Below are 23,748 nucleotides of genomic sequence, written 5' to 3'. Positions count from 1 at the left end.
TGCCTTTTCTGTGTGCGTGGTCTAGTGCACGGCAAAGGGTTGGCCACACGCTGCCAGCCCCGTGCGCCTCGCTGCCTCCTCCGGGGCTGTTTTACTGCCAGCAGCACACCGATGCCCTGCCCTGACCACCAGCTCTGCTGGAACCGGGTCCCAGGGCTGCACAGCCCAGGGACAAAAGCAAAAAATCCCTTTTGTGTGGAGCAGAGGCTGGAGTCAGCACTTTTTACTGGTGTGCTCCAGGAGAGCCAGATCGGGCTTGAAATACGGCCTGAAGTCCGTCCAACATTTCAGATAATCAGACAGCAAAAGCGTTCTGGCATGTCTCAGCATCTGAATGAGGCAGAGCTGCTCCGTACAGCTCTGAGTGCTTTAATCGGGTGCATTAAAATGACGCTCGCTGCCAGAGCCCGTCTTGGAGGGCAATGGCTTTCGGTCACCTGAAGAATCGAGCAGATAAAATGGGAAAATTGACTTTCCTGTATTGAAAAGGGGAGCAGCGCAGTGCTTAGGGCCATGGACACGGCTGGGGGTGTTTGCCATCTGCGGGAAAGTGACTGGGTATTTGACCTGGGCACCCCATGGAGCTGGAGGATCCTTGCAGAGCCCTTCTGTGCCGGGGCTGCAGCGCACGGCTGGAGGCACAGGGGTGGCCCTTGGCCCAGCATGTCCTGTGTGAACGCTGCCCGCTGCCTGCCCAAAGTTTGCTCTTGAGCGGGTCCCTGTAGGATGTATGAATTGCCAATGGAACCCCAAACAGACCCCAAACCCTACAAAACACCAATAAAGGAATTCTGTAAATAATTGTGTTCTATGGGTGCCTTTCCCAGCTGTAGTTTTGAACCAGACGCCTTTAAAACAAATTCCATTGTGCAAGGAGAAAACGCAGGAATTACATTTTCGTTCTTTTTCATGTTTCTTTTCTGAGGACATTGTTCAGCAGTGGGTTCAGAGTGCCGCTGGGCTCTCGTGCCAAGCATCACCCCACCGGGCTTCCCAACAGCGGGGCTCAGCTCAGGGAATTGCTGCGGCCACGGGAGCAGAGGCCGAGCTGTCGGCATCCCTCAGCAGCCTGCTGCTGCCTTCCCCAGCTTTGGGAAATTGTAGGGAATTGGGCACATTTTCCCCTTCAGTGCTACTTATTTTTAAAAACCTGTTTCTGCAGGACAGCCGCGTGCAGCTGTGGCATCCTGCTGGCCTCCTGCTCAGCTCTGATTAGAATTAACCCAAACTATGGCATTTTCATGCTGGTTTTGATTTGTTTATCTTTTCTTCCCTCCCTGAAGAACCTGTAACACAGCTCCCAGAGGCCGGCAGAAACGCCCGGTGCCATCCTCCCCTGCTGCCCATGGTACCAGTGCAGCACGGGGCGCCCGCACTGCCATGCTGCCAGGGCTGAGTGCTGAAAATCTGCTGCAAAGATGGTTTTTAACTGAAAATATTTCATGGGAATTTGGATGAGTCTTCCTCAAGTGCAATTATGAATGCAAATTTAAGTTTTCCATGGGAAACTGAGATCAGCCCCGTGCTTTTGTCCTGCAGCTCGTTTCCTTATCGAGCCCCCAGCTCCAGCTCCGGGGCTTTCCCCTGCTTTCCTGGGTGGCTCCGCTCACCATGCACACTTGTTATCTCGCCCGTGTACATATCAGGCCAATTTAGGGAGATGTAACGGAACTGCTGCCATCAGAAGTAATTAGCCCAGCGGGAAACCTGGTCTCAAGCAGCTCTGAGATGGAGAGGAATGGCTGAGAGATGAGCACGGGCTGTTTGTAGCCAGAGCTCCCCACAGCCTGGTGAAACTTGTGCTGGGAGGTAACACAAAACTTCACTGAGCGTGTCCTGCTGTGCTAAGGCACACATTGCCCTGCAGAAACCTGGCGGTGGAGGATTTGGGGTGATGCACAAAGACAGTTCCCACGAAGGCTGGGAGCTGGGTGGGCAGAGCTCTGCGAGTCCCAGGGCTGCACTCTGGGGCAGGATCATGCCACGACCGCGGTGCTGGGGAAGTTTTTTGACCTTCCGTGAAGCTTCCTGAGGTTAATGCGATCCAACTGTATGGCACGCAAAGTCCCGCTGAGCACCTGTCAAACTGTCCAACGTGGTTAAAGCTGTATTATGAGCACCAAAATCATATCAGTAGCGTGCCTGCCGCCGGCTGCTTTCCCTGTCTGGCTGCGTTTTGCCAGCCGTGACCCTGCCCTGGGCACAGGGGCAGGCACGGTGCTGCCTGCGATGTGTCCAGGGCTTCCTTCTCCACCGTTCTCCTCTCTCTTCTGCTGCTTTCTGCTTTCTTCTCCCCAGGTCCTGTAACCAGCATGCAGTTGTAGGCGGTGAGAGGTGCAGCGGGGCAGCCGCGCTCTCCAGCTCCCTTTTCCCTGTGCAGAGCAGACAAAAGCTGCAGACACAGCAGCGATGGCCACAGTGCGGTGCAATGCCTGGGACCTGAGGGCTGTGGTGCACTCGATTCTAGCAGCCAGGCTGCGTGCAGGTTTTGTTCTCATGCAGAAAACCCCCTCTTGTAGCTGGGCGATTCCCCACGGCTCCCCTGCAGCCACCCAGCCCATGTCCCACGGCGCAGTGCAGAGGTGCCAGGCAGAACTGGAGCTGCCCCCAGCAGCAATGGCCTGGGACACTTGGGGGTGGCGTTATGGCCATAGTCCTCTTGCTGCTGTGTTGTTAAGCTTATATAATTATTTTGGGGGGTATTTTGAAATATAAATTCAATTCCTGCAGCATGGAGTAATCATGCGAGTAAGGAGTTGCTCCTCCCCCCAGTGTACGATACCTGTATCTATACAGTCACAATTTAAGTAAAATACAGTGAAGCTGAAAATAACTCCACGTATTGCTGAAGAGGAAGACTACAAGCGAGGAAACTTTGCCGAGGGGCTTGTGTGACATTGGTGCTGGCCGGGGCTGCGCTCACTGCTCTGCTAAGTCGCTGCCTTCTCTTGACAGTGAAGGATTTCAGTTAAAGAGCTTAAAACGGCGGAGATGGCATTGTTATTTGTGACCCGGATCGCTTCAGCACGCAGAGATGTGGCTTTAGGCAACCCTTGGCTGCAGATTTTTGGCATGTCTGCATAAGGATTTAGCCTCTAAAACCCGGGGGGCTGTGGCTGGGGGCAGCCGCGTGGAGCTGGCGCTGCTGGGGGCCGGTGCACGGGGCTGCCAGGGGGAAGGGAGGGCATTGGCTTTAGGGTTTTTCTGAACGGGGGCTGATGACCTTGTGCTGAGCGAGGCACTTCCAAGCTGAACACCCTTTGGTCTGGGAGCAGTCTCATCGGGAGCAGTCCCTTCTCTCCTCGGAGCCCCTCGGTGCGACGGGGCGTGGGGAGAGGTGGCGATGGCCCCGGGGCTTGTGGCTCCCGGTGTCACACTTTGGGGTATTTTAGGGCGTTTATTTGTGGTCTGTGGCACTAAGCTATTGACGATGTGTGTAGGAACTGGTCTGAAGCTGGGTCTTGTGTGCGAGATGGAGACTCGCAGAGGTCTGGCAGGTCAGTCCCGTGCGTTATCGTTGAGGAGCTCACCCCCAAATTCAGGCCTCGCGGGGAGGGGTCCACCCCCCAGCCGCGCACCCGACGGCAGGCAGGGGGGCTCTGCTCACGGCGGGGGGGCTGTGGCTGTGCCGTACGATCCGCTATCGATCACCTATTGGAAATCACCGGGAAGCGATTCCTCCGACACCCCCTGCCCCGGGACGCGCGGTGCGGGGGGGGTCCCGGCCCCGGGCCGAGACGGGGACCCCCGGGACCGCCCCTAAAGGGTTTGCAGGGGGCGCAACGCGGTGCTGGGGGGCTCGGCACGGCTCTGCCCGGCTCTGCCCGGCTCGGCACGCCTCCTGCCGCCCTCCCCCTCGTTCTTCGCCTTCCCCTCCCCTCCCGCCGCGTCACACCGCCCCTCGCTGCTGCCGGGAGCCGCCTGCAGCCGGGAGCAGCGCCCGGCGGGGGCAACCGAGGGGCCCAGCCCGGCCGGGGGGCACCGGGGGAGGACCGGGGGGGAGCCCCGCAGCGCTGCGGAGCCTGCGGCACAGCCGGGCCGGGCAGAGCCGAGCCGGGCAGAGCCGAGCCGGGCAGCGCAGGGGCAGGGGCAGGGGCAGGGGCAGGGGGAGGCGGCGGCCGGCCGCGGGGTCTCGCCCCGATGTCGCCCCGAGCCCCGGACTAGGAGGCGGCGGTGCCCGAGGAGCGGCCCCGAGCCCCCGGCGCGCCCCGCTCGCCTCGGCCCGGCTCGGCCCCGGGGGAACCGGGGAGGGGGTCCCGGGGGGCAGCTCCGTCGGGGCGCGATGCAAGTGTCCATCGCCTGCACGGAGCACAGCCTGAAGAGCCGCAATGGGGAGGAGAGGCTCAGCGGCAAGCAGAGCGCCGCCGCCCCCAACGTGGTGAGCGCGGCCCGGGCCAAATTTCGGACGGTGGCGATCATCGCCCGCAGCCTGGGCACCTTCACCCCCCAGCACCACATCTCGCTCAAGGAGTCCACCGCCAAGCAGACTGGCATGAAATACAGGTAAGGGGCCGCCGCTCCCCCTCCGGGTGCCCCCCCCCCAACCCTCCCCCCGGGTCCCCAGCGGCCGGCGATGGAGCCGGGCCCCTCGGCGGGACCCCGCGGGATGCGTTTTGGGGCGGGGGCGCGTCCCCGTGGCGTGCTGCGAAGCCCCCAGCCCGTGCCGGGTGCGAGCGATCCCCGTCAATTCGCAGCGCTGGCGTTAAGATGGTTTCCGCAGAGCACTCCGCTTAATGAGCAGGAAGATCAATTAGCGGAGCGGGGTTTGAGGCTGGCCGGGAAAAGTTCTCCGCTGCAGCAGGCATGGGGCGAGGGCAGCGCCTGCCCCCGGTGCCGCTCCGTCCTGAGCATCACGCAGACTTCCCCGGCCGGTGCGCAGAGCAGGGAGGGGGCGAGAGCCAGATTAAGTGAAATGCAGGAGAAAACCGGCAGCCTTCCCCTAGAACACCTCGTGCATCGCGCGTTTCTGTGGCTCCCAGCCCGGGAAGGACAGACAACAAAGGGCTGCTGCTTCTCTCCGAAACGCTCCGTGCGGGGAGCTGAGGGGCGCTGCCACACCTTCAGCTCGAACTGGGAGGCTCACGCTGCCTCTGCCGGTGGCTTGCTCCTGTTCTGGACGTCCCTTTGGTCAGCAGGGGCTGGCGGTGGGGCCGGGGCAGTGTCCAGCTGCCCCAGGATCCCCCCACACGCAGGGGCTGTGGGGCTGCGGCCGGTGCTGCGGTGGCCGTGCTGGGCAGGCGGGGTGGTGCTGGGCACTGCTCCGGGCTGGCTCCCAGCACGGGTGCACGCAGTCCGGCTGCACGGGGCTCGGTGTAGGCAGCGTGGCTGTTACACAAGTTGCCATATTAGCCCTGGGGGAGAGGCACAGGCAGGGTGGGTGAAGACGGAGCGGGGAGGACGCCGGAGCGCTGGTGCCGTCCTTCGGCAACTTTCCACGGGCGCCGTGCCCCCCCTGCTCCTGCACCACAGCAGCAGCGAAACCTGCCGTGTCTTGGACCCCAGAGCACAGTCAGGGCTGTGATCTGTTACCGAGCCACAGCTCCTGCTCGTTAGGCTTACGGGCGCTGCGTGCTAATTGTCAGCAGTTCTCTCTGCCCGTGTCCCCAGGGCTCCCCCAATTACCGCCACGCGGGGTGGCTGCGGCTCCCTGCTGCCTGCAGGACACGGCCACCCACCCCTGCAGCCTCGCGAAGTTGGGCCTCTGTAAATCATCCCTGGCTTATTCCTAGATAAGATTTCAATCGCAGAGACTGAATTCTCCAGCTGGCATTCGGCACGGCTCTGACAGCTCCCCCGGCTCCGGCTGCGTGAGACCTGGGGGATTGCATCAGGAATAGCACCGCGTTTGTGACAGGGCTGATGTTTTATCTTTATGACTAATCCCTGGTTCTGCTCCTAAATCTCTCCATATCTAGAGAAGATTTCTCCCCCAAGAGAAGCAGGGCAGGGGAAATTGGAGAAAGAGCTGACTAAACCTCCCGGCTCAGCTGTGGTGCTGCTGGATCGAGATAACCTTTGGTAGGGGAAGGCGCCTTGCGACAGTGCTGGGGCTGATATTTTGTGTTCCCCTCCGGTTCCTCAATCCGAGGGAAATTCGGTGCCTGGAGAAGCCAAAGAGCTTTTCCCAGTGGCTGCAACAGCAACGCTGCGAGGTCCTCAGCTCCCTTTTGTCAAGCTGAAGTCTTTCCCAGCGCATTTTCTGCTTGCATTATGTCACCGCTGACAAGCTTTACAATGTGTGCCACCTAAAATTACACGCTAGTTAAAATGCCTCTCGCTCGGTGCTAAAAATAGATAAACCTGCCCCCTTCCCCCCCCACCCCGTGAGACCCTGCGCAGAAGATGGGGATGCTGCGGCCGAATGGGGCGCGGGGCATCGCCGTGGGGCATGATGCCAGCCCGGATGGGGACGGGGACGGGGACGGGGACAGGGACGGCGGGCGGTGGGGAGAGCAGTGCTGCCCTGCCGGGGGGACGTGCGGGGAGGTGGTGACAGCGTGAGTGACGGGGCGGTGGGGGTGGCAGAGCCGGCTTTTCGTCAGGCGGCTCGTTTCTGGCTTTGCTCCAGATGAGAGAGCAAATTGGCGTGCAGAACACAAAGCTCGCTGGGTTGAATGCGTCCTTTCGGGAATATCTGCAAATATTTGGGATTCAGGTGTGCTCCCGCGAGGGCGAGCCGGCCTCTGTGTTTACTTTGCTCCGTCTCCTTTCCTTGCCTTCGGAGCAGATCGTGGCATCAACTGGGCATCGAGGCGGTGGGAAGGAAGCGGTGCGTGGCTGCGGGAATCCAGCCCCTGCGTGCGGAGGAGCCCACGTGCAAAGGAGCCCACGTGCGGCCGCGCTGCGGGGCTGCGTGTGCTGCCCATGGCTCAGAACGGGCTTCCCCGGCTGCCACCTCTGCGTCACCGCCGGTGACACGCTCCTGCCTGCGGAGCTGTGGAGGTGCCCGGGGGCTGCATCCTGCCCGGGGGCTCGGGGAGGGCGCTGGGGATCGCCTGGAGCCTGGCCTGGAGCTCGGTGTGGCTGCGGTGGTGCAGCCTGCTGCATTGTCCCTGCGAACAAAGGGCAGACCGCATCCCATGGATGCTCAGCTCGGGAGGAGCCGGGGCAGGCTGGGGGTTCAGCCCTTTTGGAGGTGGCACACTGGGTTCTCCTCCCTCCTCGTTTGCCTCTTTTTTTTTTCCTAATTGTACCGCCCAGCCCAGGCCAAGCTGTCCGTGAGGCTGTGCCCCAGCCCCGATCCCGGCACACACCACGAGCACCGCAGAGACGCCGTGTCCAGCAGGGTGCCATCAGCCCTGTGCAGGGCAGCACTCAAGTTGGGGCTGAAACAAAACGCTTTTTAACTCCAAACACGGGCAGGTGGAGTTCACCGTGTGCATTTTCCCCATGGCTGGCTCTGAGCCACGGGCACAGGCTGGGGAAGGGCAGAGCACCCGTGTGCCCGGCTGGAAGATGCGCTGCGTGCTCAGGTCCCTGCTGGGTCACGAGCCGGTCTTGAAGCCCGATGTGCTTACAGGCAGCCCTGCAGGGTGGCCCGAGCATTCTTCCCTTCTCTGCTTTCTTTTTCTGGCTCCTTGCCTGGGTGCTGCTGCTTTCCAGGCTGCACAGCTCCGTCCTGTGAGCTCCGTCCTGCGAACTCCCAAACCGGCACGGAAGGAGGCAGGAGGCGAGAGGGAGAGGAGCGGGACCCGGGGACACCACGGGCCCTTCCCCAGGCACGACCCCGTGCACAGGGAATGGTGAAACAGGGCTCCTGCTGCTGGGGCTGAGGGGATGCTTTGGGACCCTCCTGCAGGGCACCGAGGCAGTGCCCTGGCCAAATTCCCAGAGAGATAATTGCGTTCCTCCAGCTGAGAATTCCTCAGCAATTTGGAGGTGTTTTTCTTCGCTGTGTGCCTGAGACCGTGGGTTCTTGTGGGAGCTGTGTCAAGGAGCTGCTGATGCACTCGGTGTGGCGGTGGGCGGCCGTGGGCCACGGGGGATGCGGTGGGCGCCGCGCTGCCCTCCCCACGGGCTGCCCTGCACCCACCTGCAGCGAGGGGCACAAAACGGGACCGAGGTGCCCTACCCTCTAATCCAAACCCATATCCACGAGCGAACACGATTAAAAACTCTCTCCCACACTTATCCCCACCCGAGTAGGCAGCGCCGCTCCGGGGCATCGTCCCCCCGCACCCATTCCCCAGCAGTTCCTTCCCCTCCTTCAGACACGCACCGGGGGACCTGAGGGCTACGAGCACGAAGCGTGCTGCTTTTACTCCAGCTGCTGCAGAAGCATGGCCTCAGTAATGCGGGAGCTGCACCGCGGAGGCACGGCTGTGTGTGCAGATGCCGGGCAGCGTGCGTGGATGGGCAGCGGTGCACGAGGGGGGGCTCAGCCAAACACATCGGGGTGGGGACACACGGGGGGTCCGTGGTGCTTCGGGAGGGGCAGGGGTGAGAGCAGGGGGTTCCTCGCAGGCCTTCGGGACCCCAGTCTCCCATTTTCCTATTTCTTGCTGCAAACATTCGCCCCAAGGACTACCCCGTGTATTTCGGAGCTCATGGTTTTTGCTGCAGTTACGAGTGGCTTTAAGCGCTGGCGTGAAATAGCCCAACTATTCTGATAGAAAATTACGTATTATTTCGGTAGGTCTCTTCAAATCGGGTTTGTTTGTATGGTTCACGGACTGCTCTTCGCTTTATTGCTCTAAGCCAAGAGTACTCCGGTGAGCAGAGAGGGTTTACCCTGAAGTTCACCACGCATTTGCCCTCAGGACTGCAGCTTTTAACGGGCACAAAGGAGGGAGGAACAGCTCAAAGATGGGGAAAAGGCAACCGGCTGGGTAAACAAACTGAGCTGGTTTGTGCTGCTGTGAAGGCCCTGATGGTGTCTGACAGAGAACTGGGACATCCCCTCCCGGAGCCACACACAAATACTGGGTGACACCCCCCACCCCGAGCGCCTGGGCCGTGGGGGGCTCTGCCCCTTGCCCTGTGGTCCTGGTGCCGAGCAGCTCGGCGTGGTGCTGCTGGGCCTGGCTGTGTCCCCCGTGTCATTTCTTTATGCAGGTGGCTTTTGAAGCAGAGTGGAAGCTGTGATATTATCAGGAGGCTTTTAAATAATATAGCCTTGCAGTGGGCTCACAAAATGTGCCAGCCGCGGTGCCACGCGATGGGCGGATGTGGCCGTGGGTGGCAATGCCACCAGGCAGGTGACAGCAGGGTGTTCTGGTGCCTGCCTGTGCCTGAGCCCACCCTGAGCCTCCCCACGAGGCTCTGCCCATTCACCTGGGGAGCTCAGCATCTCAGCAGGACGTCCCCATCGGCACTGGGTGCCTGTCACCTGCCTGCGCCTCGTGCCACCAGAGGTGTCCCCCGCGGCGGGGCTGGAGCAGGCTGGGTGGCTGCGGGACACCTCTGGCACCAGGCAGCACGTGCTGGCTCTCCGGGTCGCTTCTCAGAACTAGCAGAGTGAATGCTTGCTAAAACTGGTCCCAGGCTGCTCCTTTTTGGGATTTTTTTTTTCCATTTAGAGGCTGCGTTACGACATTAATTGAATGCCTAAACGGATGGAAGAGAAGAGGTGATGTAGAAACACTGCTAGCTTAATGGCTAGTGAAGTGCACAGTTTTACACGTTTTAAAACTATTATTTTAGCGTGGCTGCTCCGGCAGGATCCAAATTGAATTCCAAGCAGGCTGATTGCTGTGCTAATTGCCCCTGCTCGCTGCGGGCTGCGGGCACAGCGTGGTCAGAGCCCCCTTGGCACCCGGAGGCGGTGCTGTGCTGGCTGCTGGGCGCAGGGTGCTGGGGACGGGGGCACCCATGGGGGCTCCTGGGGGGCTCCTGGGGGCCGGCAGCGCCGTGTGCCTGCCAGCAGCGCCCCGCGCTTGGCCGCGGCCCATTCGGCTCCCCTTATCTGCATGTTGGTGCGTCATCCGCAACTTTCCTGAGGAGGCAGCCAAAAAAATTCTGGGGAATTTCAGCGAAGATGGCCACCTACGCACCCGGTGGCCCTGCGAGTAACGGAGATGATTTGGAAAGTGCTGACGGGAGCCAAGGGAGGGGGCACAGATGCCATTTAGACATCTGCCGGTCCCCGCGCTGCCTGCGCCTCGGCTCTGCCTCGCCTGATGCCAAGCCGGTGCTCCCACCTCCCGGCACCCGCCTCCTCGCTTGGCGGCTGGTTTGCAGCTGATGGATCCTCTCCTCTCCTCTCCTCTCCTCTCCTGCCCCTGCAGCTATTTTGTTCAGCCGTGCCCCCCGTTTTGTGTCGCTGGCTCAATGCTTTGTGCCCGTGCAGCGGCTCACGCGCAGCAGTGGGAGCCACCACCGCCTCCCCAGCCCCCGTGGGAAGGCAAAAAGGGGACAGAGAGAGCTCAGGATCCTCCTGGTGAGCGGGGACCCAGCAGGAACCCCGCTGCCCTGGTGCCTGGGACCCTGCTGCCCGCCCAGCGTAGTGTGCCAGCCGTCCCCAGGCTCCTGCTTCTCCAGCATGAGCCCGGCCGCGTGTCTCAGGCTTGTGCCACCCAGAAACCCTTTTCCGCCCCTGCCTGGCTGGGCACGGAGCTGGATTCACACCCCCAGCGAGCTGTGATTCCTCCTGGAGCACCTGCACCGGGCTGCGGGGACCAGCAGGGCTGGAATCGCATCCAGCTGGGTTTGCAGCACCGCAGGCAGAAGGGATGGCAGAGCACAGGCAGCGGCACCGGGGCTGGGCCGTAACGCAGCTGGGGGAGTGCTGGTGCTCAGCCAAGGCGCCCAGAGCTCGTTCCCAGCACTCAGGTGTCTGCTGGATGATCCGCAGCGCTCCGGCGGCTTCTGCAGCTCCGTGTGCTTTGTGAGGGAGAGGGCTACCCGCGTGCCTGCTGCAGCTCTCCGGCTCGAAGGGTGCCCTCGGCTCCTTGGCCCGACCCGAGCAGCCCCAGTTCCAGGCACCCTCAGACACGGGGAACGTTTCTGGGGCACCGGCAGGAGCGTGGCTCACATTAGAGTGAGGGAGCATTCTTTTAAGACTTGGTTTAAAAACCACGGTCCTTGCTTTCCAGAGTCAAAGGTTTTAACCTCTTTTCCCGCAGTAACCCATTTTACGGGCGGAACGTGGCGCTGCCTTGAGATGGAGGAACAGGGACGGGGCCGGTGGGGCGTTGTGGTGTTTTTGCAGGATTACAGGGGGTGAAGCAGGGTGCCGTGGGCTCTGGGCTCTGCATCCACCCGTGGCTATCACCTGCTGAGGCCGTGCCAGTGTCCAGACCTGCACAGAGCCCCTCGCTTCGCTGTCTCTGCGGCAGTAAGCGGTTTTAAAATCCACGAGGGAGTGGAAAGCCGAGGTTCTGCATCGCTGCAATTACTGCTAATACGGGCTGTAATTTAAGGGAAACTGCTGTGCATGTTGTGAAGTGTTTTGTTCACAAAATGGGAGTCAGAAACCATTATTTTTCTCCCTTCCCACCCACACCACTTAGAGACGCCCCTCGCACCAGCAGAGCTCGCTGGAGGGGCACCCAGCAATTTCCTAAACTCTGCGGCTCTTTTTGAGCTGATGAGGCAAGATTAAACCTAAGGGGAGAGGCAGGAAAGCGCTGGAGTTAATTAAAGAAGAGAATTAACACGTCTGCGCTGCCTTGCCCTCTGCCAGCAGCAGAGCTCACTCGCACCCGGGGCTGTTGCAGCGCGCTGAGCCGCGACAAGCGGCGCTCACGGGGAACGGGGACGCTGAGAAGTGCTGAGAGAGGGGATCCCAGGAGGCTGGCGGGTGCCAGTTCCCCTTGGGATGGGTGAGGCCGGGCCAGTGTCGCTTCCCCACAGCACCCATGGGAGCACAAAGCGCCCTTGGTGCCGTGGCAGGGCAGGAGGCCTGCGCCCAGCTGTGCCGGAGCAGCACCGGGGCCCCCAGCGGAGCGTTTTGCACCGGCTGCCAGCAAGCAGCCGGTGCCGTGCTCCCAGCCAAGTTGTGTTTTTTTTTTTTCCTGCAGACTCTGCCTGCAAAGTTGTCAGCGTGCTGCCAGCCTCCAGGGCTGCGAGGAGGCCGGCGGAGGGAAGCAGGAGCCTCAAACCAGTCGGCGAAGCGCCGGGCTGGTGTTTGGGGAGGGCTGGGAGGGCTGAGCCCCCCCCTGCTCCCTCCTGCGCACTCCAGATTTCTCCTGCTGCCCACTTCATTAAAAGAGGAGGTGGAGAAGTAAGTCTGGGCTGAGCAGTAGCTGGAGGTGGGGGAGCAAAGCCCCGGGGCTGCAGCCTGCTTGGTGGGCGTGGGGCTGTGCAACCTCAGCTCTGGGAGCGCACGAGGTGCCACCGGGGCGTGCAGGAGTTCTGCTGCAGGAAGGAAGAAGCGGGCTTGGAAAAGTGCTGGGGACTGGGAAGAGCTTGGAGGGGAACTCGCCCCGCAGAGATTTGGCGTTACAGAGGGGTGAGAAGCTTGGCACGGAGTGGGGAAGTGGCCAGAGCCCAGTGCCCGGTGAGAGGCTCAGAGCCCGTGCTGGAGGGGAGAGCAACGCGGGGTGGGCTTTGCTTTTGCCAGGTCTGGCTGGGACGTGCAGCACTGCTTTTCCAGGGAGCAAATTACATATTTTATTCATTTTCCGTGCAAAAAAGGAGCTGTTCTGAAGCAATAATGGGGATGTTTCTAAGCAACGTTGTTTTCCCACTGCAAGCTTCAGGAACGGTGACATTTTTGTACATTTTTGTAACAATGAGCCGAACCGCCTGCTGTTTGCACACAGGAGAGCCTTGCCTTGGTTCTCCCAACTTTGCCCACCCGGGTGGCTCGGGGGCCTTTAGCCCCAGACCCGGGCTCACCCTATACAGATGTTCACGGCCACGGGGTGCCGGGCTGCTGCAGGGCAGCAGGGCTGGGTGGGGGGCTCCAGCAGGACCCCAGGAGGTCACCCCGAGGGGTCCTGGCCCAGGCAGGATGCGTCCCCTCCACCCAGCACTTCTGGTGGATGGGTGGATGGATGGACGGACGGACGGACGGACGGACGGACAGGTAGATTGACGGATAGAAAGACGGATGGATAGGAATACAGACGGGTTGGTTGGTTCCCTCACCACATTGTTGACTTGGGGCCATTGGAAGCTGCTGCTCTTAAACCAGATTCAGAAGCAGAGCTGCTCAGCATCCCCATCTCCCAAGCCCCCCGGCTGTCCCTGCTGTGTAGGTTCACGCTTTGTTCTCCACCTTGCCCAAACATGAGGCTGCTTTGAGCCATTTGCAGCGGGGTGTATGCAGGGCACCCCCATAACTCCCAGTGCTGGCCCCCGAGGAGCTGGGAATGGGGCAGGGAGCCCCCCGGGGCCGTGCTGCTCCTATGGGGGGGAGCTGGCAGAGGGAGGTGGGCGAAAAGCGAGCATTAAGGGACAGGGGAACGTGGTGCTGCTTTGGGGACCGCCTGCTGAGCCTGCCCCCACTCCCTGCGGGCCACCTGCAAGGGCGAGGGGTGGTCGGCGGGGTGGCTCTGGGGTGTTTCTGGATAAGCAGCGTGTGCTTGCTTCCGATTGCTTTGTCCCTTCGCCATCGCAGGATGCAGCTGCGGGTTAATTAGTTGATTAAGCAGCGCAGGAGGCTCAGGCCATAAATCACTGCCAGAAGGGGCTGCAGGTGTGGGCTGTGTAGTGTAGGGGAGCTGCTTGTAGGAGCACGAGGAGGGGGTTGTGGGGCTCCTGGGGGGCTGCCTGGGCTGGGTGCCCCTGCCCGTGGGGTGAGCTGGGCTGGGGGCAGTGTCGGTGTGGGCTGTGGGGCTGTTCCCCACGGGGTGGCTGCCTCTGGCACCGCAGCCATCGCTGGGTGCTCCTACCCAGCTCCCTGCGCTAGAGTTAATTAAAAGTGAGTAATTACAATTGCTTTCTGCCCCGTGCCACGGGAGACAAGTGCCACTCCTGCCATATGGCACGGGCTGCTCCTCAGGCACGTTCTCTCCCCTCTCCTTTAATTAAGGATGCCAGCAGCTCTGGATGTCCCCAGGATGCGACCGAGCACCTCACCGCTGCCCAGGCTGGGCCCCGCTCAGCAGCCCGTGAAGGGAGCAATGAATCACAGATCCCTTTGGGTCCTGCTCAGCTCTACCTGCACTGTCAGCGCTTCCCCTTCGGAGGAAATAATTAAGCTAAAAGTTGCCATAAAGCACGTGAAGGAGGGGCTGGCTGGAGGCAGGGGGCAGCCCGTGTACAGGAGGGGCTGTCCTCGGGGGGCACGAGGCTTAAAAAAGCAAAGGCAACAGCCAGGGGAGAGCTTCCCAACCTCCTCGTGTCCCCCTGCGTCCAGCTGCAGCCAGAGGGCTCGGTCCCATCGCGTGCCCTTGCAGGAGGAGTGCAGGGGGCTCGGCGTTGTGATCAAATTATCCTCGCTTTTCAGCGCCAAATATTCATCTCCGTTTTCAGCCCTCTTGTCTTTTTACCTAAAATTAACATTTATTTCAGACATAATCTAATCTGCCTGCAGTGCCGCGTTACAAAGAGCGCTCCCATGGGAAGGGATTTCAGCCTCCTTTGTTCCCGAGGTTCTCGAAAAAACGTGATTTTCCCCCCGAATCCTTACAGGCAGCCTTTATCCCGGGTGCCTCTCGTTACCCTGTCTCTGTTCTGTGCTTCCTGCTGAATGTATTATTCCCCCTCTTCCCATTTCTGTTGCTTTTTAACTTCCTGATGCTGAACCAGAAAGCTCCCGAGGTCAGAAGCTGCCGTCTTTGCCTTTCTCATGAATGTACAATCGTGGCCTCAGACGTGCAGTGAGCGATTCTCACACATCCCTCAAATCCTGCACCTCTCCGCCTCCTATTTCTCCTGGTTTCGCTCATTATTTCGCTCGCAGCAAAATGGCTAACAAGCAAAATACTTTTTTTTTTTTTTTCCCCTTCACTTTTGCAGAAAGGAAAGGTTTTTGCTTATTCAGGCTTATTCAGCATCCCAGGCAGGTCCAGACCCAAATCATCTTTCATGAGGATAATTTTGCGTGCGTTAAAAAGCTAAACTGCGTGGCAGGTTCTTGGCTTTGTTGGTTGTCCCCCTGCAGTTACAAATGAACAACGCTTTCCCGTCGGCCCTGTGGACTTCGAGAAGGTTTTTCCATGTGGAAATCCCTCCTTCCACCTCGCACCCTGGGTGCTGCATGGCCGGAGGGGCCGTGCCAAGCTGTGCCATGCCGTGCCGTGCCTCTCCGGAGCCTCTGGGTCTGGAGCCACTGCTGATGAACGGGGCTGGTGCCAAGGTGTGGACACGGGGAGCAGTCACTGGGGTGAGCCTGATGGCACTGGTACGTCCCTGGGAGCCGAGCGTGCTCTTGCCTTCAGGAAGCCTGGTCCAGGGAAACTCCTGCCCTGCTCCTGTGCTGCTCCTGTGCCTCTCTGGGTTCCCAACTGTGCCATGGAGCTGCGAGCTGTGCTGTCGGGGAGCTGCCAAGCCTTCCCCTCCTGCACCCATGGCCCCAGCACAACCTGGAGGAGCTGCTCTGATGTGCACCAGGAGAGAAGACCAGCGTGCACGGCTTGGCTTTTGGGGCGTTTTCTCCCTCTTGTGTGAAGCCCACTGTTTGCAGGGGCTGCAGCTCGCCTCGGATGGGAAGGACGCAAGATTTAGGTCCTGCAGAAGGAACATGTGGGAAGCAGACAGCAAATGGCCAGCCCTGCTTGGTGCAGCCACGGGCAGGGCTCTCCCCTCTCGGCCCCCTTGCAGAGCGCAGCAGCTGCCGCTTCTCACTGCTCCACAGCCAGCCTGGAGCTGTGCTTTGGTCTGCTTAAACTAATCCCCCCGACTGGCTTCGGGTGGACAAAATCAGTCCTCCGAGTGCAGGCTGCACGGGGACCCGATGCATTTCTTGATCCCCAGGGACAGGAGTGGGACAGGGGCGGGCTGGGTGGCACGGTGCCGCCAGCAGGGAGCCAGGACACCGCGGGCGCGCTGCTGCGGCATCTCGCTGACTGCGTCGCATCCTGACAAAACGCTGCGTTTTTTTTCATCCAAACACCATAAAATTTGCTGCACCTTGCAGAATTTGCATCTTTCCACCTCTGCCTAGATGTAAATCTTGGGAAGTTTAGAGAGGAAGAATGCTCAGCTACTGCTGCAGCCTGGTGCGTCCTCTCCTGCAATGAGTGCGGGGCCAAAGACACAGGAGAAACACTTTCCCTATTGCTTTGATCCGTCCTTCTCTTCCTAGGGACATTGCTCTGAGGTGCATCCGTGCTGGGTGACTTGTCCCTCTGTCCTGGTGCCGTCCCCCCGTCCCTGTGAGCTGTGCTCAGGAGCAGGACTGGGTTAGAGCAGCGATGTCTGGGTGAGGTGGCTCTTGGGGAGGTTCTTGGTTTGTTTTCTTTTTCATTCTCTTTTCTCTCTGCAAATGTAGCTGCTTTGCTTTAGGCTTTGTCTTTAAATAATCCGGGAGGCGATGTGGAATGCTTCTCAGGCCTCGCTCATGGTGCAAGTTTGGGATAAAGCAAACCCAGGCAGGTTCGGGCAGGTGGTTGGAAGCAGTTTGAAGGCTGCCCCGTGCTGCAGCCAGAGCCAGCAGCCAGTGACACCTTCCTGTGCTCAGCAGGGGCTGGAGGGGGCTTGTCCGGAGAGATGCCAGCCCTCCGGTCCTGCAATAAGGTGTCAGAGGTGGGAGAAGCCAGGCAGAGCAGTGAGAAGTGGTGTATGAACAAGAGAGAGCGCTGCCGAGCTGCTGCAGGGTGAGGCGAAGCGCACCTCAGAGCGGTTCAGCCTGGCTCATCTCAGCCCGGTGCCAAACCTCATGGAAAATGCACAGGGTAAGCCACCCCGTTTCTACATCAGATGACTTTGGTTAGAGTTGAATTTCTGATGCGTGCACGATGTACTGGCACCCTTCCTCCAGCCTTCCTCCAGCTTCTGAACTCAGTGTGCAGGGAGGATCTCGCGCTTACAGGGCTTGGCGTTTTCTGGTGTTGGCTCTTCAGCCTAGACATAAATTTCTCCAAGCACCCCGCTCATCTGCACACTAAGTCAACAGCAAGGACAGCTTTTGGAAAGTCAAACACGATGCTTCTGCTCAGATTCATTTTTAGGGTTACGCTGTGTGCAGGGGGAGACGGCATCGCCTGTGCCAGCACCGTGCACACAGCGGGTTTTGTTACCTGGGGGTCCATCAGTGTTCTCCTTATAAAAAGGTATCGGGTGGGTGCCTGCCCCAAACATATTGTGAGCCCGGGGCTGTGTGAGCACAGCTGAGGCCCCGATAAGTCAGCGTTTGGGGGGTTCTGTCCTGTTCTTTCTTTTGGATTTAAAAAATTCATTACCAGCAGCAAAAAAAAAAAAAAAAATAAATTAAAAGCACAGTAATTGTTCGCTGCGCTCCGCAGCGGAAGGTAAAGAGCTGGTCCCCAAATTATACCTTGATCTGGCAAAAAAATTGCACAGATCCGGCTGTGATGTGAAGGTTAAAGCAGGAGGGTATAATTAGCAGGGCATTTCGTGCTGCCGCGCCAGCTCCACGTTAGGGTAGGGGTTCACATGCAGCACGTCTCCCGGCCTCCCGGCTAATTATCTTGTCTGCAGCCCCGATCCGCGGGGGGAGCCAGAACAGCCCCTGCGCCTGCTGCAGGGCGGCCCGGGGACGGCAAGGTGGGGGGTGCTGATTTTCTGGGGCTGCTTTGGGAAGTGGGAAGGGGAATGAAGAGCACACGGCTGAATAAGGGGAGTGCCCCAACCAGGGTGTCTGCCAGGAGTGCTGCATGAAGGCAGAGAGCGGGGTCTGTGTGTGTGTTACAGCCCCTGCTTCGGCCCCAAGCAGCCTGGCAGTGCCTGAGCCAGTGGGAATCTGCTCCCCCGCAGGAAAATGGGTGCTTTTGGTGCACAGCTGGTCTAACGTTGTTTTCTTCTTTTTTTCTAGAAACCTTGGGAAATCCGGACTGCGAGTTTCGTGCCTTGGCCTGGGTGAGTTTGTGCCCCGAGCCCTGCAGCTGTCCTCCCTTTCCCTTTTTCCCTTTTTCCCTTTTTCCCTTTTTCCCTTTTTCCCTTTTTCCCTTTTTCCCTTTTTCCCTTTTTCCCTTTTTCCCCTTTTCCCTTTTTCCCTTTACCTTCATGCACCTCGCTGCTTCCATTCCCTACCGACCCAAGAACTGACGAACAGCTTACCAATATTTTATCCTACCAATATTTTATCCTACCAACATTTTATCAAAAAGGGCATCTCTGGGCAGTGCAGGACGTGTGTGCAGTGCCAGCTGCGTGTGTAAATCCTCTGCTGCCGCCTCCCGTGGCCGAGCAGGAGCGGTGTGGGGCCGCACTCACACAGGTGCTCCCTGCGGTGGCACGAAGTGCTTAGAAGTGCATTTCTTCCACAGCGCCTTGAGAGCTGATTTTAAACCAGAGGGGATGTGAAAGTCACCCTGAGTTGTAAAGTCGTACAAATAAGGCCTGTTCCGGCAAGAGAAGAGCTCTTCTGGCTAAAATAGCTCCCGACTTGTGAAGGACTTCCTCGCTGGGCACAGCAGGCTTTTTTTGTCCAGGCGGTTTCACCAGGAGCAAATGTTGGGGCGGAGGGGGGGCTGCGGGAGGAAGCAGCGGCAGGAGAAAATCGCCTCGCCGAGCATTTCTGTGATTGCGAGCAGGTGGGGCCGCAGCAGCATCTAAATATATCCGAGTCTATCCGAGTCTATCTGAGTCTATCTGAGTCTATCTGAGTCTATCTGAACATATCGGGCCTCTGTCAGCGCAGCTGCGGGGCCGGGCACTGTGGAGGGCACGGGGCCAGAGCCAGGCAGTGTCCCCAGGCTGTCCCCAGGCATCCAATTTAAGCTGGGCCTTCCGAAGGCTCAACAATCTTGCCTAAAATTCCCAGCTCTCCCTGATGGGGTGCCTGCACCCTCCTATAGGTGCAGGACACAGGCACGAGGGCAGCAGTGCCGGGCGCTGCGCCCCCAGCTCGTGCCATGGGGCTCGGGGCCGTGTTGCTGCCGCCTCCAACTTTCTAAAAGTTAGCCCAAAGTGGGGTTTTCAAGGGGGAACTGTAAAAAGTCCAACCCTGGGCAAGCAGCTGGGCTGTCAAAAGGCTCCTGCAGCGATGCTTGCTCAGCAAGGCAGTGGGGCTGCAGGAAAAACTTGGGCCATGTTCCCCAGCCCTTAGCTCAGTGAATGAGCGCTGCAGGTGGCCGGCTGATTTTCAGCAAACGTTGAGACAGCAAGGTGATCCATCCAGCTATCCCAGCCCCAAACATCCCCTTCAGTGTGAAAAAGCAGAGGAGAAACCTTGCTCTCTGAGCAGTTCCAGCAGCCGGAGGCTCCGCACGGCATCGGCCTCGCGGGGAGCAGGCTGGGGGAAAATCACCCCGGTGGGAGGCTGAGCCCTGGCTCCCAGCCAGGGTGCCTTTATTTTTCTGCGAGGTGACACATCTGCCGGCAGCGGAGATATCGAGTGGTGAATTTTGCATCAGCAAATCACCCAGAAATAGTCACACCACGCGAGGCTCCGAGCTGTGATGGAAAGGGAGCCGGAGCTGGCTTCAGTGCCGAAATGCCTCTGCTGGAGCCGAGGGCGCCCAGCTGGAAAAGGCTTCCCAACGTGGGCAAGGCGAGCGGCTGCGCCTCGGAGCCGTGCCCGTGCTCCACCACAAACCCCACACTGGAAATAATGTTTTTTTTTTTCCAAGTCTTTTTGTCTTCTGCGTTCCCGCATTGCCCCCAGGTGTGAGCACACCGCTAATCGGGACGGGCCGACGGGAAATGGCTGTGGGTAGGGGGACAAGTAAGGATGAGGATTTTCTTTTTTTCTCTAGTGTATTTTTCTTCCAAACTGCTCCTCTTGGCTGGGCTGTGAATCATCCTCGATCTGACAGCCGCTGCTGGAAATGCCAAGGGAGCCTTGTGTTTTCCGGGAGGGTTTCTTAAAGCACCCCGGCAGCAGCCCCCAGCCTCCTCGTGTCCCAGCAGCGCGGGCGCTTTGTGCCCTGCACAGGGCTGGGGGGCTCGGGGTGCCCCTGCTGCTGCCCCCATAAGCCTGTTGTGGTGCTCCGGGCACAGCTGGTGGCCCAGGTTTGTATACCTGGAGTGTGGGGTTTGTGATCCACGGGGTGCATAAATAACCCCTCTTCTTCTTACCTGTGCTCGGGACCTGCGTGCACATTTAGGCAAAAAAAATCGCTGTGGGATAAACAGTCTCAACACGTTTGTTTTTTTCAGTAGAAATGCATTTTAATGTATTCCGGTAAAAATAACACTTCTGAGGCTTTAACATGGAAATCGGTCTTCATTTGGATTTTTTTTTTCACTTCCTTAGAGACGCTTAATGACAAAATGAAGCCTGTTTCTGCTCGTACCGGTGCTGCGTGGCACCAGAGCCCCGGCAGCGTGGGGCCGGCCCCGCGGCTCCTGCTGCACGTCCTGGGCTGGGAGCACCTCACTTCCCTCGCAGCAGGAAGAAGGAAACACAAAATTAGCTAAAAATACCAATCTTTAACTCCAGCAGCATTAGCTGTGGTTGGGGAAGAGCTTTGTTCCCTCAATGACATGTTTCTGCACCGTCACAACGTTTTCCAGCTGCACCACTGTCAGTCCCCCCTGGTGGGTCTGCACAAAAAGTGACCTCCCTGGTAGTAACCGGTCATTTTCTGTGTTCTAGGGACATGGGTCACTTTTGGAGGCCAAATCTCAGATGAGGTAAGGAATCCTTGGTTTAAGTATAATTCAGGAAGCCAAGCTAACGAGAATAGGTTTTTTAATGAATTTGTGGCCAGCAAAATAACAGGAGCCTGATTTGGTAACAGCAAATGGCAGAGTCGGTACGCAAAGGAATACAAATCCTGGCTTCTGCTGCAAAAATCCTAATGAATGTGACATTTCCAGAGATGAGCTGTAATAAAAACATCTACCCCTTGCAACTAGCTTTTCCCTGCTGCTGGGAGTGACATTTCCGTGCGTGCCGTTGGCAGCGGCACCGCTCCTGGAGCAGGACTGGGAAACTTCTATTTTTGCAGAGCGTGTGTAATCCACGGCAGCCATAAACACCAGGAGCGCAGCATCTCCCGGAGAGCTGCCCGGTGATTTTAGCTCGTTTTATTTCTCTTTCTCTCCAAAATAAGAGGAAACAAGTGGAAACGTGCTCGGGTCTCCTCCCCACGGCAGATGGCTCTCAGCCTCTGCTCGTGCTCCTGCCCGCGTGCTGCAGAGCACGTGGACCTCGCTGCCTGCCAGGTACACTGGCAACGCTGTTCATCAAAAAAAAGGCAAACCTTCCAGCAGCCTGCCTTGTAGTACTGCAGCAGAAAATCCCAAAATAACTTTTGCAGCAGGGAAGAGGCCCAGGCTTCTGATTTCAAACCTTTTTTCTTTCTAAGCGACCTGACCTCTGCGGGTATTTCTGCTTGCCGCAGATCGCTGGGCTGAGTTTATTCCTGTTTCCCAGCACTGCAGACTGAAGCAAAAAGAGTTGTTTCAATGACAAATTTGGCTCGCTTGCTCTCCTTGTTTAGAATTAGCCAATGCGTGGCCAAAAGACGGCTTTAAACGCATTTCTGCACCAAACCCCATACATCCGCAGAGCGGTTTCTGCTGCCCTATTAAATCGTTGGCTGCTTTCCTTTTAGCAAGCGCAGGACTTCCCTCTGGGAAGAGATTAATTCTTCCCAAGACGGATCCGAGGGAAGGATCCGAGGGACGAATCCTGTGCAGGACGGCGCGGCGGCACTGGTGCCGCTTCCTGCGCCGGCGAGGGGCGAAACATCCAGCACAGGGGCTGGCGGGGCTGCGAGCAGTGCCCGTGCCCAGCCCCGTGTCCCTGCCCGCAGGTGGCCGAGCAGCTGATGACCATCGCCTACGAGAGCGGCGTCAACCTCTTCGACACGGCCGAGGTGTACGCGGCGGGCAAGTGAGTGCCCGGCTCTGCCGCGGTGCGGGGCGCCGGGGTGCCCTGTGCCTCCGGCCGTGGAGCTGCTTGGGAAATCCCCTTGAAAAAATGCTATTTTTGGAGCACTCTTAAAAAATGACCCCGCGCCCAGCTGAGATGCGTGACTGGGGCTGCCGTGAGTGCTCGCTCTCAGCACAGGGAGGAAAGTGTCCTGAATAAATGCCAAATTGGTGCGTGCTGTAATGAGGATTAGCGGCCCGTGGCAGTGACCCTCTGCAACGCAGCTCCCCGAGGGAGGAGCAGCTCTGGCTGCAGCCCGGCTAATTAATAGTGCTCCTGGTGTCACTGCTGGACCAGACAAAAAGGAAAAAAAAAGAATCCCCCCCGTAGCATACCTGGTGCTGGGTGATCAGTGCTGGGTGTGGGAGGCAGAGCGGGGTGCAGGGACAGGGCTCAGCGGCTCCGCTGGTGTTGGCACAGCACCACCGTGCTGGCTGGGGTGGTGATGGAGCTCTGCCTCGCTCCTCTCCTCTCTCACGGGCTCTCTCTCTCCTGCACAGGGCCGAGGTCATCCTGGGGAACATCCTCAAGAAGAAGGGCTGGAGGTACCGTACTGCTGCAGGGACCCTCGGGCACGGGGGGATGCGCCCGGTCCTTGCACAGCCGGTGCTGTGCGGGGCTTGGGAGCGAGCGCTGCTGCCTGCAGGCAGCACCAGGGCTGCTCGGGGGGCAGCTCCGGAGCCAGATCTTGTAACCCCTCAACGAAAATGCTCTGTGCTTTTGGGGCATGCGTGTCAGCTCCACAAAGCTGCTGTGATTGACCCGAAATGCTGCTTTGAGCAGGTCAGGACACCTGCAGGATGCCCAGAACTCACAGTGCTGCCCCGACTGTCGCACAGGGCCACCCGTCTGTGCACAGCGGTTCCCTCCCCGGCTCTTTGTCCTCATTCCTGTGCACGGTACCTCGAGACAGACGATGTGTGCATCGGGGCTGTGCGTGCGTACAGCAGGCTGGGAATTAGGAATGCAAAGCTGTGCTGGGCCTTCATCCTGGGCAGCCTGGCAGGAGATGATACCTCATGTAAATGAAGCGCATTAGCATACGTTGGGTCTTTTTAAGGGCATTTACATAATCTTTAAAGATTTGTGTGCCAGAGCCAGCCTGCAACCACGGAGCAGCCCCAGCGGTGTTCTCCCAAAATCCGTGCCCCTGTTCCAGGGGCGATCGCTCGGTGTGAAGCATCCTGCGGAAGAGAGAAGTCACATCGAGCAAAGCAGCAGATAAATTGTGCTACACACCTACAATTATGCAGCAAAGCAGTTTGTGAATGATAGATATTTGGTTTAATATCCCACTGGGGTGTAGAGATTCATTTGGCTAATGCATCATTCCTGGGGCTTCGTACCTGAGGGCACACCCCACGCTCAGGATCTGTGCCGCGTGCCCTGGGCGGATGGGCAGGAAGCTTTGCAGGCAGCTGCGTGGGTTTGCTGTGATGATTTTGTTTAACAATAACAGTTTGCTGTGATGATTTTATTTAACAATAGCAGTTTTTCTTTTCTGCTCCTAGGCGGTCCAGTCTGGTCATCACAACCAAGCTGTACTGGGGTGGAAAGTAAGTTCGGAGCTGCCTGCATGCTGTGCTCGTGGCCGGGTTTTTGGGAGCTGGCGCTGGGCAGGGGGATTTGGGGGTCTCACCCCAGGCAGACCCCGCTGGGAGGTGGTGGGGGAGGCCGAGCAGCCCGGCTCTGAGCACTGCCCAGCCTCCTGCTTCCCGCAGCGTGCTCGCTGGCTTTGTCCTGAGAACAAAATACCCACACTGGCACTTCCCAACCTGCTGGAAAGCCTGAGAGAAGCCCGAACAAACCACGGACATGAAAGTTATCCCTGCTGTTAGTGTGTGACCTAGTGTCTGGGTGGTTGTCATCAGAGATAACGCACAAGTGATTAAATTGATCTTCCCCCTTACGCT

At 58.9% G+C, this 23,748-nt stretch overlaps 1 protein-coding gene across 2 annotated transcripts in view; it reads left to right on the top strand.

Annotated features, from left to right (window-relative positions):
• The window catches only part of KCNAB1 (potassium voltage-gated channel subfamily A regulatory beta subunit 1), a 39,730-nt gene that overhangs the window by 5,612 nt on the left and 10,370 nt on the right, over positions 1 to 23,748 (top strand). The window contains exons 1-6 of one of the 2 annotated variants that reach the window (XM_084529359.1): positions 4,222 to 4,503; positions 17,825 to 17,868; positions 20,552 to 20,589; positions 21,717 to 21,796; positions 22,336 to 22,380; positions 23,347 to 23,391. In XM_084529359.1, the coding sequence (XP_084385485.1) occupies positions 4,283 to 4,503; positions 17,825 to 17,868; positions 20,552 to 20,589; positions 21,717 to 21,796; positions 22,336 to 22,380; positions 23,347 to 23,391 (473 nt within the window). In that variant the 5' untranslated portion in view covers positions 4,222 to 4,282. Of the gene's footprint in view, positions 1 to 4,221; positions 4,504 to 17,824; positions 17,869 to 20,551; positions 20,590 to 21,716; positions 21,797 to 22,335; positions 22,381 to 23,346; positions 23,392 to 23,748 lie in introns of those variants that run through there. The other variant, XM_084529358.1, reaches the window with a different exon arrangement.

Source organism: Aythya ferina (genome assembly GCF_964211825.1).
Source record: "Aythya ferina genome assembly, chromosome: 9".
Classification (NCBI taxonomy): domain Eukaryota; kingdom Metazoa; phylum Chordata; class Aves; order Anseriformes; family Anatidae; genus Aythya; species Aythya ferina.
This window is presented reverse-complemented; position numbering and strand designations above follow the sequence as displayed.